Below are 12,357 nucleotides of genomic sequence, written 5' to 3' on the forward strand. Positions count from 1 at the left end.
TGGTATATATTATAGTTGGTGTGTTTCTCAGTATAAGTTCTGGAAAAAAAACCCCAACAAACCCATGTTATTATCATTTTCTACTGCATAAAACCATTTGCAGCACAGTTCAGACTGTCTTTCAGCTATTTACATCAAAATGAAATATTTTATTTTTGAAGAGTATAAAGAGGATTAATGAAAACATTAAGTCAGCATTTATAACTGTAAATTTTGCAGAATAATTGATTGTTCTTTATCAAGATGAATGTATATAGCTTTGTAGGGTTTTTAATGTAACCGCTCCTTTCAGGCAAACAATTTGTTTGCTTGCAAACTTAGTTTTCAGTGTATACCTGTTTGTGTTGCAGTAACAAGACAAAACCCTTATTCTGTAATTTTCCCCATCTCTTTCCAAATTAGCTATAGCTGACTTTATTTTTGGTCTTTATGTCGAAGATATGAAATTCTATTAAATTCAGCTAGTGTTATATATTTGTATGACTTCTTTATATTTTTGTTATAGAGCTGGAGATGCTCTCTACAGACTGTTCCTCTAGCTTTCCAATTCTTGCATTCATGAACTTGATTTTGTCACCTGTCACAGCTCTGACAATTTTGTTTTGCTTAGTGCTATATTTGTATCCTGTGTATCTATAGGTTTCCTCTCAAAATGACCTTTTCTTGAAATATGTTTTATGCCATGCGGCTCTTTTCACTTTCAAACTCCGCCTTGTTTTGTCTTTTCTTTAAGCCTCCCCATAACTCCATAAACTTAATTAGCGAGGACTGTATGTTCTTCTAGCATCATGCACGATGGAGGTTATAATGATTGGTGTCGCAAGTGTTTTCCCTTAGATGAAATAATAATAATTTTCAACAGACTAAGAATTGTGACTAAGCCCTACAAAAACAAGAGATGAATCTAAATATAATATAATGCTGTTATCACAAACATTTGCGTGACATATCCGATTAGGACATACTAAAGGTTCACTTACCTACAATATTGCCAGATTTGGAACATCGGGTTGGAGTTTCTCCATGCTCAGTGCCTGTCTCAAATTTTTGCTGTGCAGGAAACTCCAGTGCAAATAGGCTATTTTTGTGAACAACTATGAGCAGTAAAATTTTTTTCAGTGATAAATATGCTGGTTTTCTGTTTTTTCTCCCCAAACCCACTACATACTTAAAAGATTTACAACAGAAACTTTACGTTTTAGGGCAGTTGCCTGTGTATCAGTGTTTGCACAGATGCCATTCCTGTGAAAATTTGGCCAAATAAAATCAAATAACAGACCTTCGAGAATTTTATTTTGATGTGCTTATTGAACGCAAGTGAGAACTTTGTAATTAAAATCTCTGAAATTCCTTCCCAGTGAGACAGGTTTAGTCCAGGACTGATCAAAAATTTCTTTGCAGTTGCAGCTGTGAGTTAGGTTTGTCTGTGCTTGACTGAGCCCCAGAGCGGAGGACCCTGAGCCGGCTTTTTCTGTCATCTTGTTTTCTGCTAGGGACTGATACCAGTGCAAAGAGAACCCAAAATGAGATTTTTTTTTTTTTTTTTTTAATTTTATTTTTTTTTTTTCTTCCTTCGTTTCCCATTTCCCAGATCCTGGTGGTGTTTGTAGCACAGCAAGGACGTGCACTAAACTGACGGAGGAGCCTAGATGAAACGTGAATCATGATCTAATTTTGTCTCTAGGAAGGCCCGCTATGGAAGTTGGGTTTAGAGCAAATGAGGCAAAGTGTTGCAAAAAGGTGGAGAGTAACAGTGGGGCAGTTGAATGCTGCCTTGAAAACTATTTTTATATGTGTTTGTTAATTTTGGAATTGGAAGTCAGCGGAAACCTCTGTGGGGTTTCCGTGTTTGTTTCGGTTTGGGCTTAGTGTCCCCCAGCCTTTGCTTTTTGTATTTGTGAAATGGAGTTATTGTGTTCGGAAAACAAAGAAGATGTGGATACTGTAATAACAAGTACTCCAGGACAAACTTGGAACAAAACTATTTTTTAGGCAGAATATGAATCATACTCAGGAAAGGAAGAGAAAATACACTGAATAGCTGCTCGTCAGTAAAGGACTGTGTGCTTGCTGCCTGAAACCTAGGGGAGAGGACTAAAAAACTGCCTGACTTTTCTAACGGAGCACTGACGGGGCAGCAGCGCCGATCAACGCGGGGTTCGTTTGGCCTCCAGCCATCCTCGGGGACCCCGAGAAGATCCCAAAGGTGCCCTGGGGTTTGCCCGGCACGGTGTGCCGGGGTGTGCACGGAGTATATAACGTGTGTGGGTGAAACGCGGTGCTTTCAAGAGGTGTTAGAAGTACGTATGTAGGGCCCACCGTAGGATAAAGGCGGTGATGTAGAGCCAAGGCGGGCAACTTGGAGACTTGGAGGCGTGCACGCAAGGTGGCCGACTCGCTCACGGTGCTTCTTTCGGGCTAATCCCGTTTTATAAATCCTAGCGCTGTGGATTAGGGATTGGTGTGGTGGGTTTTCTGGCTTTGGCTTCGTGGTTTTTTAATGGTTTTGAGAATATATGTTAATGAGTTTATTTTTTCGCATGCTGGCAGTAGAGTGAACTTTTTCTAATTTTGTTGCTGTGTAAGGGATTGAAAACACTTTGAGGAGTCATAACCATTTGGTTTTAAGCATATGGACTGTGGGAGGTTATCTAGCAACAAGCATAGAAATGCGGATGGGGTTTCTTCTTTCTCTAACATAGTCACATTATTAACATGAATCATTTTAAGACCATTAGACGCTAATGATTGGATACGTTTGTTACTTGTAAGATTGCCAAATCAGAATAACTCGGGTTCAAGACCGGGTTGCTGGGGGCTTTGTCCATTTGTCTCTTGATACCGTGAAGGATGAAGCCTGCACAGCTCCGGGCAGCCTGTCCCTCTGCTTTCTGCCTCAAGGGAAAACCCTTCTCCTTCTGCTCAACCTGAGCCTTTCTCATTTCAGTTGACACCCCTTCTGCTTACTTTTTTTATTACCTAGTTTGTAATGTTAAGGCCCAAATCCTGCAAGCATTTGTAGAGCGGCATAACTCTTTGCATTTAATTAGGCTAGGCGAAGCAGGAATTAAAGAATTTCATAGTGTCTCCTTCTGGGTCATGTTAATTGGATGACATGGCATTAGTGCATGCCACCTCTTGGAAGAACGGGATCCAGATAAGCACTGATCACTCGAAGTAGCTTAATATGCTTTTAAGCAATCTGTGTTATTTTTTATTTCAACCCGAAAATCACAAATGTCTAGGATCCAAAGCATTGTCAGCGTTAGCGAGCCATTAAGATCCATTTTAACTACTAAGCATCTTACAGTCTAAAGATAAGATGAGAAACGATGTAAATTGGCGTGTAGGAAAGAAAAAGATGATGAATATGAGTATTTTCACCATTTAGTTGCCTGATTTTGCTATACTGAGGCTGTCTTAGGGTTTTATGTCTACTTGCCCCATTTTCACTTTGTATCGCCATATTTACTGATTTTAATAATTGTCACTGTATTTAACCTTTACAAGTGAACTACTTCCATGTCAGCTCTGTGCTGCCTAGTTAGCTTGTATCACCATGATTTTAACCTGTTTACTTTGCTACTTTCGTATTAAGAGTTACATTTCATAGATTCTAATAATATATTTTCTGTTGAATAGTTGGAGTACACCTTAGAATAACTTCAATATCAAAGACAAAATTGAATACTGAAAGCCAGCATAACTGAAAACTTCAAAGGAGGAAAAAGTAGCCAGTGCAATGGTTGATACAGCTTTGAGTAATTTTTCCCCCAAAGAATTACAATAGTGTAGTGTTAATTTGTTTGCTCTCCCTATGCAGAGATTGGTTAGTGATTTGATCTAGTAAAAAGTTTACTTCTGAAGCTAAAGCAGCCTTGTAACAGCTCTTGAGTACTTCTGACCTTTGTGACTAAAGGGAAGTCTAGCATGAATTCAAGATGCTCCTTCATGGAAATAATTCATGATAAAGGCTTAAGAATAATGCACAAAATATTAAACAGAAGACTCCTTTTCTCATACAGATTTCTATTCAAGGATTAAAATTCACACGGGATGGTAATTTAAACAGGAGTGGAAAGGGCAGTTCCACTAAAAGGTAATTAGAGAATAAAACAGGCTGCGAAGATTTTAGTCCACGTGGGTTTTTGGGTGGTTTAGAATTGGTACAGTTTCTGCATATCAATACAATTTCTTCTTAATAGCAAGATTTTGCTAATTTCAGTATTTAAGTTGGCTTCGTCCTGACAATATACCCTAATAAAACTTATCTTCTGTCTTCAAAAATGTCAATGGTGAATCTACGTTAGTTTGGAAAAGACAGATGTAAAAGTTTGTTTGTTTGTAAATTTGTCTTTTAGATTGTAGAAGACTATTTTGAAACTGGTTTGTGCCCTTGGATTATGAGAGATTGGTGCTAATGGAATAGGTTACCATTTGACACAGATTAACACTGGATAAAATGGTTGTTTATTTTTACTACTTAATCCCATTTTTTGACTACTATTTTAAGTACTGTCTGGAAATTACTATAAAGACATGATGCTGAATACTTCTGACTGTTTCAGACTATTGCTATTTAGCTGGGACTTTATACTCAGGCTTTAAAACCTAGAGCAATGGTGTTGCCCAATAAAAGTTTTTCTGCTGTGTTTGAGCCCAGAGCTCCGTAAGATGCAGCACAGCGATCCTGTCCTTACCAGAGTCCGAGTGACCGGAGGCTGGTGAAGCCTTCGGGGTAATGACTCAAGCCTTTCCCTCTCCAAAGCCCAGCAGCTAAATAGGTATTTAATTGGGAGTGGAAGCAGCGAATTGATGTGTGCTGCAGTAGGGGGATGCAGTTAACCTGCCTCATCTCCTGCAAGGGAAGAAGGTGTTAGTGATGCCTGTGTCTGGAATTTCTGTCAAGTTCTTGAATGTATTTGTCATAGCAGAAATAAATAGAATTTTGAGGGAAATGGGGAATCAAATTTACATGTGCTTCTTTCCCTATTGGTGTTTAGAGCACTTTTAAGTTTTTGGTACCTTACCTTTTTAATCGTGTTTAATGTTTGATCAGTTTCCTATTTATTAAACAAAAGAGAAAGTAACTTGCTTTTCCTTTTTTCTTTTAATAATAAGTACTATGGCTTTTTTCAATATAAAGACAAAATAATATAAAAACAGATTTGGAACCTTAGCAAAAAAAATATTAAATTTCATATGCAAAACAACTGTATTCTCAAAAACCTATTCCTAGAATGTTTACTAACAGTATCAGCATTTTTGATACAAAAAGCAGCTAAAACCCCCTTAAAGTACAACAGTGGGGTTTTTGTCACCTTCTACACTGTCTCCAGCTTTTGTGCTGTATCATACTAATATTCTAAAAAGTCATCATGAGGGGGAAGTATTTAATTACATTGTTTGTTTCTGCATTCTAGCATCTCTTCTGTGCTATACCTGACATTACAGGATGCAGTTGGGTAGTCAGTAGGGCAACTTAATCGCTCCTCTAAGATGCTGTTTCACTGCAGTTTAAAAATAAAGGTTTGAAAGAGCTCTGAATATTTTTTTAATGTTTCTATGTTCAAAACTGAATCATATTTAAAAAAAACCCAACAATGTCAATTATAGAAAAGTTAAGGTTTTCTCTTTAAATGATTGATTTGTCCCATAAGGGTATTGCTTATATTTTTCTGAAGTCTCCCCTATCCACTACTTGGGTGAAAGAGCTCAAGACTGGGGAGGGTCCAGAACAGGAGCATGCTGTAAAAGCAGTCAGTGGAAGATGCAGTAGGTCAGACAGGATGATCCTGCTGGTCTGACACTGACGTTTACTGACAGCTTGCAGGGTGCAGTGCCCTCAAAGATACCCAGGTTTTCAGTGCATCTTGAATGGTTTAACCTGAGTTTTAATTTCGGTTCCTAAAAGGTGTTCTGTTTTAAAGAGAGATCACGTAATTCTAGGCAGCACTTGTCATGCAAACCCTTTGCAAAGGTGTGGCGTCTATCATCGCATCTAGATTTAAGAGTAGCTTTAGCATCCTTACTAATGAATTGCTGCACTTCTCAGTGGTTTCAGTACTGCAGTATTTGACTTGTGGAGGAGCAGAAGCTCCTACAAGGCAGTCTGTCTTAGGGGTAGTTTTATCAGTGAATTTCTCTTTCATCCCTTCTGGCTACTTATCTTGTCTCGGTAATTCGGTCTTCTCGTAGTTGCCCTGTTCTGCACTGTCTTCTGGTTTTAGACTTCTTGCCTGCAGCATATATTCTCCTAATCTGTTAAAAAGATGAGCTGTTTTTTTTGCTAAAACTTCCCCTGGAAACATTGCTTTAGGCGAATGCCCAGCACTGATAGCTTCAGTCCAAATGGCTATTCTGGTGGGAAATACCGAAGAGCTAGACCTGCCTGCTGCCCTGTTAGTCTGTCGGTAGGGAAACACTTGAAATCTGCCTTTCTGGAGTAGTTTCATTTGCAGTGAGTGTAAGAGGCAGAAACTGGAAGGTTCCTTAACTTTAAATCTGCTGACTAGAAAGCAGGATTTAAAACAATTTCCCATTGGATTTTCTTAGCTAATGAAACAAAATAGTTTCCCTGATAGAAATGTGCTATATTGTGCCTTCCCAGGCTGCCCTGAGCAAGAAATTGCGCAGGGGTGAGCTCAGAAAAAGGGAGGTGCAGCAGGCTTTGGTTATTGATACGCTTCTAAGCATTGCTCTAAAGGACGAATAAATAAATTACTTGGTGCCTTCCCCTGTACAGGACAGCTTCATTCCCTTTTCTAGTTAGCTGGTTCGTAGAAAAGATGGAGTTCAAGTTTTCTGTCCTTTTTTCCTTCACTGCTAGGTAGCTAGGAGCTGATGTATAAATAGCTCCAGGTCTTCTGCCTAAATCGGAGACCAAGTAGAGAATTGAGGGGTGGAGGGGGAAACCTTATGCTATTCAGACCTAGCCAACATTTGTACCTTCATTTTAGTTTGTATCTTCACCGTAATTACAGTCATCTTTATACATTTTCATCTGTGCTATACTGCCTGATTTTCTGAAATACTCTTAACACTGAGACGCATTTGTTTTCATCTCACCTGCAACGCATGAAAATATTCAGTTGTTTTTTTAAGACTCTAATGGAGGAGGACAATTAAGTTGTCAGTATGGAACACATCATCAGACTCATGATGGCTTCATGTCATGCCCACTGCCTGTCTGTTATTCCTTCACTATAATATAATACATGCCAAAATGGGTCTCGTGGTTGATAAACTTTAGGAGGGGGAACCTCTGCTTTGGAGAAATAAGCAGCAGTATCCTTTTACCTTCTGGAGGGGAGATTACAGCAGGTACAAACAATCTCTAACAAAACCTTTAAGCAGCGTGTCATTTTTAGCGTTTGACAGCAATGAGCAAACCTGTATTCCCCTTACTGCACCGTACACCGCGGCAGCTCTGCTAAAGGAGCTCTTTGTACACGTACAGCAAGTCGTCGCTTGGGTGTTGCGTGAAGGCTGCAAATGTCTCATTCCAAGGAGTTAGTGGTGCTGTTCGTGTTGGGCAGGACGTATTTGCCATGCATGTTTTAAAACTTCTTCGCTAACGTAAAAGTACATAAAAGTCTGGGTAGTAATGTCATTTTACTGATAAAACTGTCTGGGTTGAATCTGTATCTGGTTCTCTTTGCTATACAGCCTCTCTTAAAATTACTTCCCAAGTCTAGTTGTTACTGCTAGAAAAATAAATGTGAATTATGTTCACTTGAACAGAAACTCCTGAATATTTCTAGCAATGTGAAAATGAAGCTCACACCTTGTAACACGTCACATGCAAGAGCTACAGCAGTACTACTGACCATAATCATCTATTTTTGATCTGAAAATTTTAGACTTAGAAACAGGTGTCTGTTGAATGTCACTAATTTAGTGAAGTTAAATTTATGTTTTGCTTTTAAACTGGTTTTGTGTAGTTGAAAAATCAAGGCTAACAATTTATCTTGCATTAGTGAATAAATCATTACTTTCACTCAGGAAAAAGTGGGAATATTAGTATTTTTAACCTACCTATAGATAATACATGCACTGTTCCTGCATGTGTCGCAATTAGCCGTATCTTGACCAGTCCGATATGAAAGCCTACAAAGACAAGAACATGAGGTCATTAAAAAGTAATTTGTTTTAACATGTTTTTGCCTTCTATGATTCTTTTTATAGAAATCGGAACTTGAGGAATTTTTTTTTTAAACTTTAATATTGAAGACAAAAATCTAGCCATTAGGAAAACAGGATCAAAAATAGCATATTCAGCTTCACTGAACAATGGGAAGATGAAGTTATTTTGGAAAATGAGTCCTTCATAACTTCACAGAGAAAATAAAAGATTTATTTCCATTATACGTTGTAAATTAAAAGGGAAAACAACAAGGCAACCAAGTAACACGAACCTTTTTTCCTACATAAAGCTGCTGTGTACCAAAGTGATGAACCATCACTGTAAATGGATACGCTTACAGTTTCCACAGATGTGACAGTGCTGGTCTGCTGGTGGTTTGGTGGTTCGTTTTTGTTGGGTTTTTTGTTTGTTTGTTTTTTTCCTGCTTTCTCAGATACAGGAGGCTTTTCCTAGTTACTGCTGGATGTATAGAACGTAATAATGGAAAACAGCATCTATTTAGAAATTTTGTTCCTCAGCAATGAGGTCTGAATGTCTCTTGCAGTGGTGTTTATGTCTTAAAAGGAAGAAAATGTGATTTAAATAACACTTCCTATACTCACCTAGCCTACAGCTATTCTTTGTCACACTTTGGTTTGAAGTCTGTTACAGCAGTGTCTCTTAATTTACCTACGCGTTGTCCGTGACTTGGTCAATTTGAATTAAGAAGGGTTTTTTTAAGGTATGCGAGTACTTTTTTTGTACACAGAAATTTATTTAAACAAATTAAATTAAAAAGAACACAATTGCCTACCTATCAACACAAATGTTCTTGCATGCAAATGTTTAAAATTATAATTCCTAAGTCAATTTTTATGTAGTTATACTTACTCCTTTTTCTGTAAAATCACAAACTTAGAATCTTTTATTTTCAGTTTGTGTAAAATACAGACTAGTATCTGCAGAGTTTCTTCATAGCTGTTTTTAAAATAAATGGAGAAATACCTCATCTGTGGAATTTTGAAGGTGTGGAAAATAGATCCGGTCAGGATTACTTAAGGGAATGCTTCTGAAGTCAGGTTCCTGCAGCCTGGGACCTTCCTTACCCAAACAGTTCCACTAATTGACCTCAAATAATTCAGTCCTGGCTTTGCTTAACAGAGGCATCTCCGCACCGTCCCTGCCCTTAGCTGGCCTTGCTGTGGGGACAGAGCACCGTGCTCTCTGCTTCCCTGACACCGTAACAATAATGAAAAATCCAACATATGCAGAAAAGTGGACTTAATTTTTATGTGACAAAATACCAAACGTATATAATATAGAGTTTTAATAGGAAATGATACACAAACTGTTTAACGTGCCATTCCTAAGATGGAAAATCAGCATTTCCTAAATGCTGCAGGCTATTTGTTTTCTTTGAAAACAATAATCTGGTCCTGTGTCAGTTTTCCTTACTATTTTAAAGGCTTGAATATTGCTTTAAAAGTTTATTACACCGCTTCTGTATTTCATATAGACTTTTAAGAAAGAAGAAATTTATCAGTGTGAACTTGAAGGCAGAGAGTGAACCTGAAGTTAATTAGACCAAGCTTGTCTTCACAGGTGACACTTCTACTTCCACTCTGATTACTTTGATTTTCAATCGTTTGGGGGGGTGTCATGGCAAAGAGCTCTGGGCCTCTGAATACAGCTCCTTGGCACAGTGGTAGCACAGACAGAAGTTCATAATAGGGTAAATCTACCTTTTTTTGTTATAAAGACTTTTTTTCTTTCTGAAAGCAAAATGAAAGGTAGAGTTCTTGCTGTTCTTGTTGTTTATTACTTGAAGAGGGCTTGGAATACTCTGGATTTGAAACTTGGTATCAAGTAGTAAGTCAGTGGCCTCAAATACTTTTTATTCAGAGGAATATACTCAAATCATCTTGATTGCTAAATTTTAACACAACAGCAAAGCCAGATGTGCAACAGAACTTCTGCAAAGCCGAATTTCTATATTACATACTATTCCTTATGGGGAAAAAAAACCCGTACTGGTTTATATTTGATTATACTTAATTTTTTGCTTTCTAAGAGCAAAGTAGTATCTGTTTTTCAATTCCCCTTTTAAAATCTTTCGGAAGTTGACATTCAAATTGTCACCATACTATTAAACTTGGACTTGTAAAATGATTTTCCCAAGCTATTGATCAAATACTAAAAACTCTTACTAAAGATACAACATTTAAAGTTTACAGATCAGTTGATGAAGGCCTTTATTTACTGAGGACATAAAGGGTAGTTAATAACCGCCTTTAGAGGAATACAGCACAGTTGTGTGAGTGCCTCTTTATAGGTAAAGGCATAAACACGTTGCGTCGGGTGCCAGGTTAGGTTTTAGGTGGTATTTCTTTTTAAATTAATTTCCGGTTGCGACAGTTTCGTTCATCTTTGTGCACCTGCAAACTACCATTCAAATACACAGGTAATTATCTGGCTTGTAGACTAACCACCTCCTCCTCTCTGCCAGTCTCTCCTGTTCCTGCCCAGCGCTGCAGGGTTTATTCTGTTCACGTTTGGCCTGCCTTGCTGCTTTACTGTTTAAGAAATAATTGAATAATAAGGGTTTTTTAATAAGTTTTTCAAGGTCCAGTGTTTACAAAAGCAAACCATAGCATCCAAGTTACTTATCCTGCTTATACCTGTCCCTGTTATGCTGGATTGCTGTGACAAAGAGTGACAGTGACATCTTCTTTGCAGAATTCCTTAGGAAAATGTTTGGTTGTATTTTAGGGACATGCCTGTTGCTTTAAGGGATTCGCTCTAAAAGAGTGAGGTTTCTGGTGGCAGTTGTAAAAGCAAAGTGGCCAGGTCATCTGTTTACAGTGAATCTTGGCAAGTCTTTATTTTTATTTTTCGCCCTAATTGGGGTGTTTGAGAACCGTGACTTTCACTGGGGGGCTGCGAAAAGGTGAGAATTTTTTTGGTTGAAAGAGGAGGGAGGATGAGGGGTACTCCTGTGTGTGCTGAAAACTGTGAGTGGAGAAGAGGAGGGATAAACCAGAGCCCCCAGGACAAATCTGCAGTCGTGGTGTAGCCCAGTCATAGCCCACACAATCTGGTACAGAACTTGGAAACACTTCAGCAAGAAGTCATATAGGATTAAACACCCACGTAAACATATTGCGGTGTTAAAAAATAATACAGATACATCTCTGAATCCTTACCTCCTGAGTATGCTCACACCCATAAAACAGAAATAAGTTTATGGTCACTATCCTAGTTACTGTGATGGTTTATCAACCAGCTTCCACCAGCACCATGCCCATCTTAACAAAAGAGTAATATTTTAGTTGTGATAAACTCACCGAATGCTGGTAGGCTGGTTAGTTATTTAGCAAAAGCCATACTATCTTTGGTCTTAATGTGGATGTGCCAGTTCAGTCATGAACTATAGCCCTCCTTCCATAACTGGCAGTGGTTTTGATCTCTTATTAAAAAGAAGGCATCATAGACACTTTAGGTTAATAAACTGTCTTTCTCAAAACGGCGTTTTCAGTATTTTGTTTAAATTAGTTTCTAAAGCGTGTGATGATCTTTAAATGCACAATAATTCCAGACTTTCAAATACTTAAAAACATATTTCCTAGTTGATGGTATAAGGCAGGCTTCTCAAGCTAATGAAAATGGTCCTTTGATACAAGTATTTAAAAATCATATGATTTTTTGGATGATCAGTTTGAAATCCTGATTTCTCAACTGACATGTTCAGCACTGCTTGGTTTTAGCATCATTGTCATTCACAAGTTCTACTGTTTATGGTGATACTTTTTTTTTCTAGTTGGATGTAACTTATGATGAACTTTTCTTAAAGCATCATTTTCCTTACTGAATATTTTCAGCTTTTCAGAGGTGATTTTCTTTTCAAACTACGGATTTAGTAATGTGGCCTTCTCTGAACCATCCTGTTAGACTTCTTTGTAAGCCCCACGAACACTACATGGTGTCACAGCGTTTGGTTTCCATAAGGCAATTTGATGGCTCTTCAGCCATGACTGTGTTATGTGAGTTTTAGTACAGTATAAATTCGTTATTTGTATATAAATTAAACTCTTCATGAAAGAATTCCAGGGATTTGGACTTTCTTGTTTTCACGTAATTATCTACATAAACACTTGCATGGAATTAATCTCCTTCATGCCAGCAAAGTGTTTACTATTGGCGTAGCGTTTCCATGTAAATCTTGGGCAATGAGG

At 38.0% G+C, this 12,357-nt stretch overlaps 2 protein-coding genes across 4 annotated transcripts in view; one reads left to right on the forward strand and one right to left on the reverse strand.

The window, feature by feature from the left end:
- DOCK1 (dedicator of cytokinesis 1) overlaps positions 1–12,357 on the forward strand; it is a 315,989-nt gene that overhangs the window by 111,588 nt on the left and 192,044 nt on the right. The window lies entirely within an intron of this gene.
- Positions 1–12,357, reverse strand: part of INSYN2A (inhibitory synaptic factor 2A) — a 48,580-nt gene that overhangs the window by 4,411 nt on the left and 31,812 nt on the right. Inside the window, exon 3 of the mRNA XM_049809520.1 lies at positions 8,038–8,109. Within this exon, the coding sequence (XP_049665477.1) occupies positions 8,038–8,109 (72 nt within the window). The remainder of the gene's footprint in view (positions 1–8,037; positions 8,110–12,357) is intronic.

The sequence above is a fragment of the Accipiter gentilis genome, chromosome 9 (assembly GCF_929443795.1).
Source record: "Accipiter gentilis chromosome 9, bAccGen1.1, whole genome shotgun sequence".
NCBI lineage: Eukaryota > Metazoa > Chordata > Aves > Accipitriformes > Accipitridae > Astur > Astur gentilis.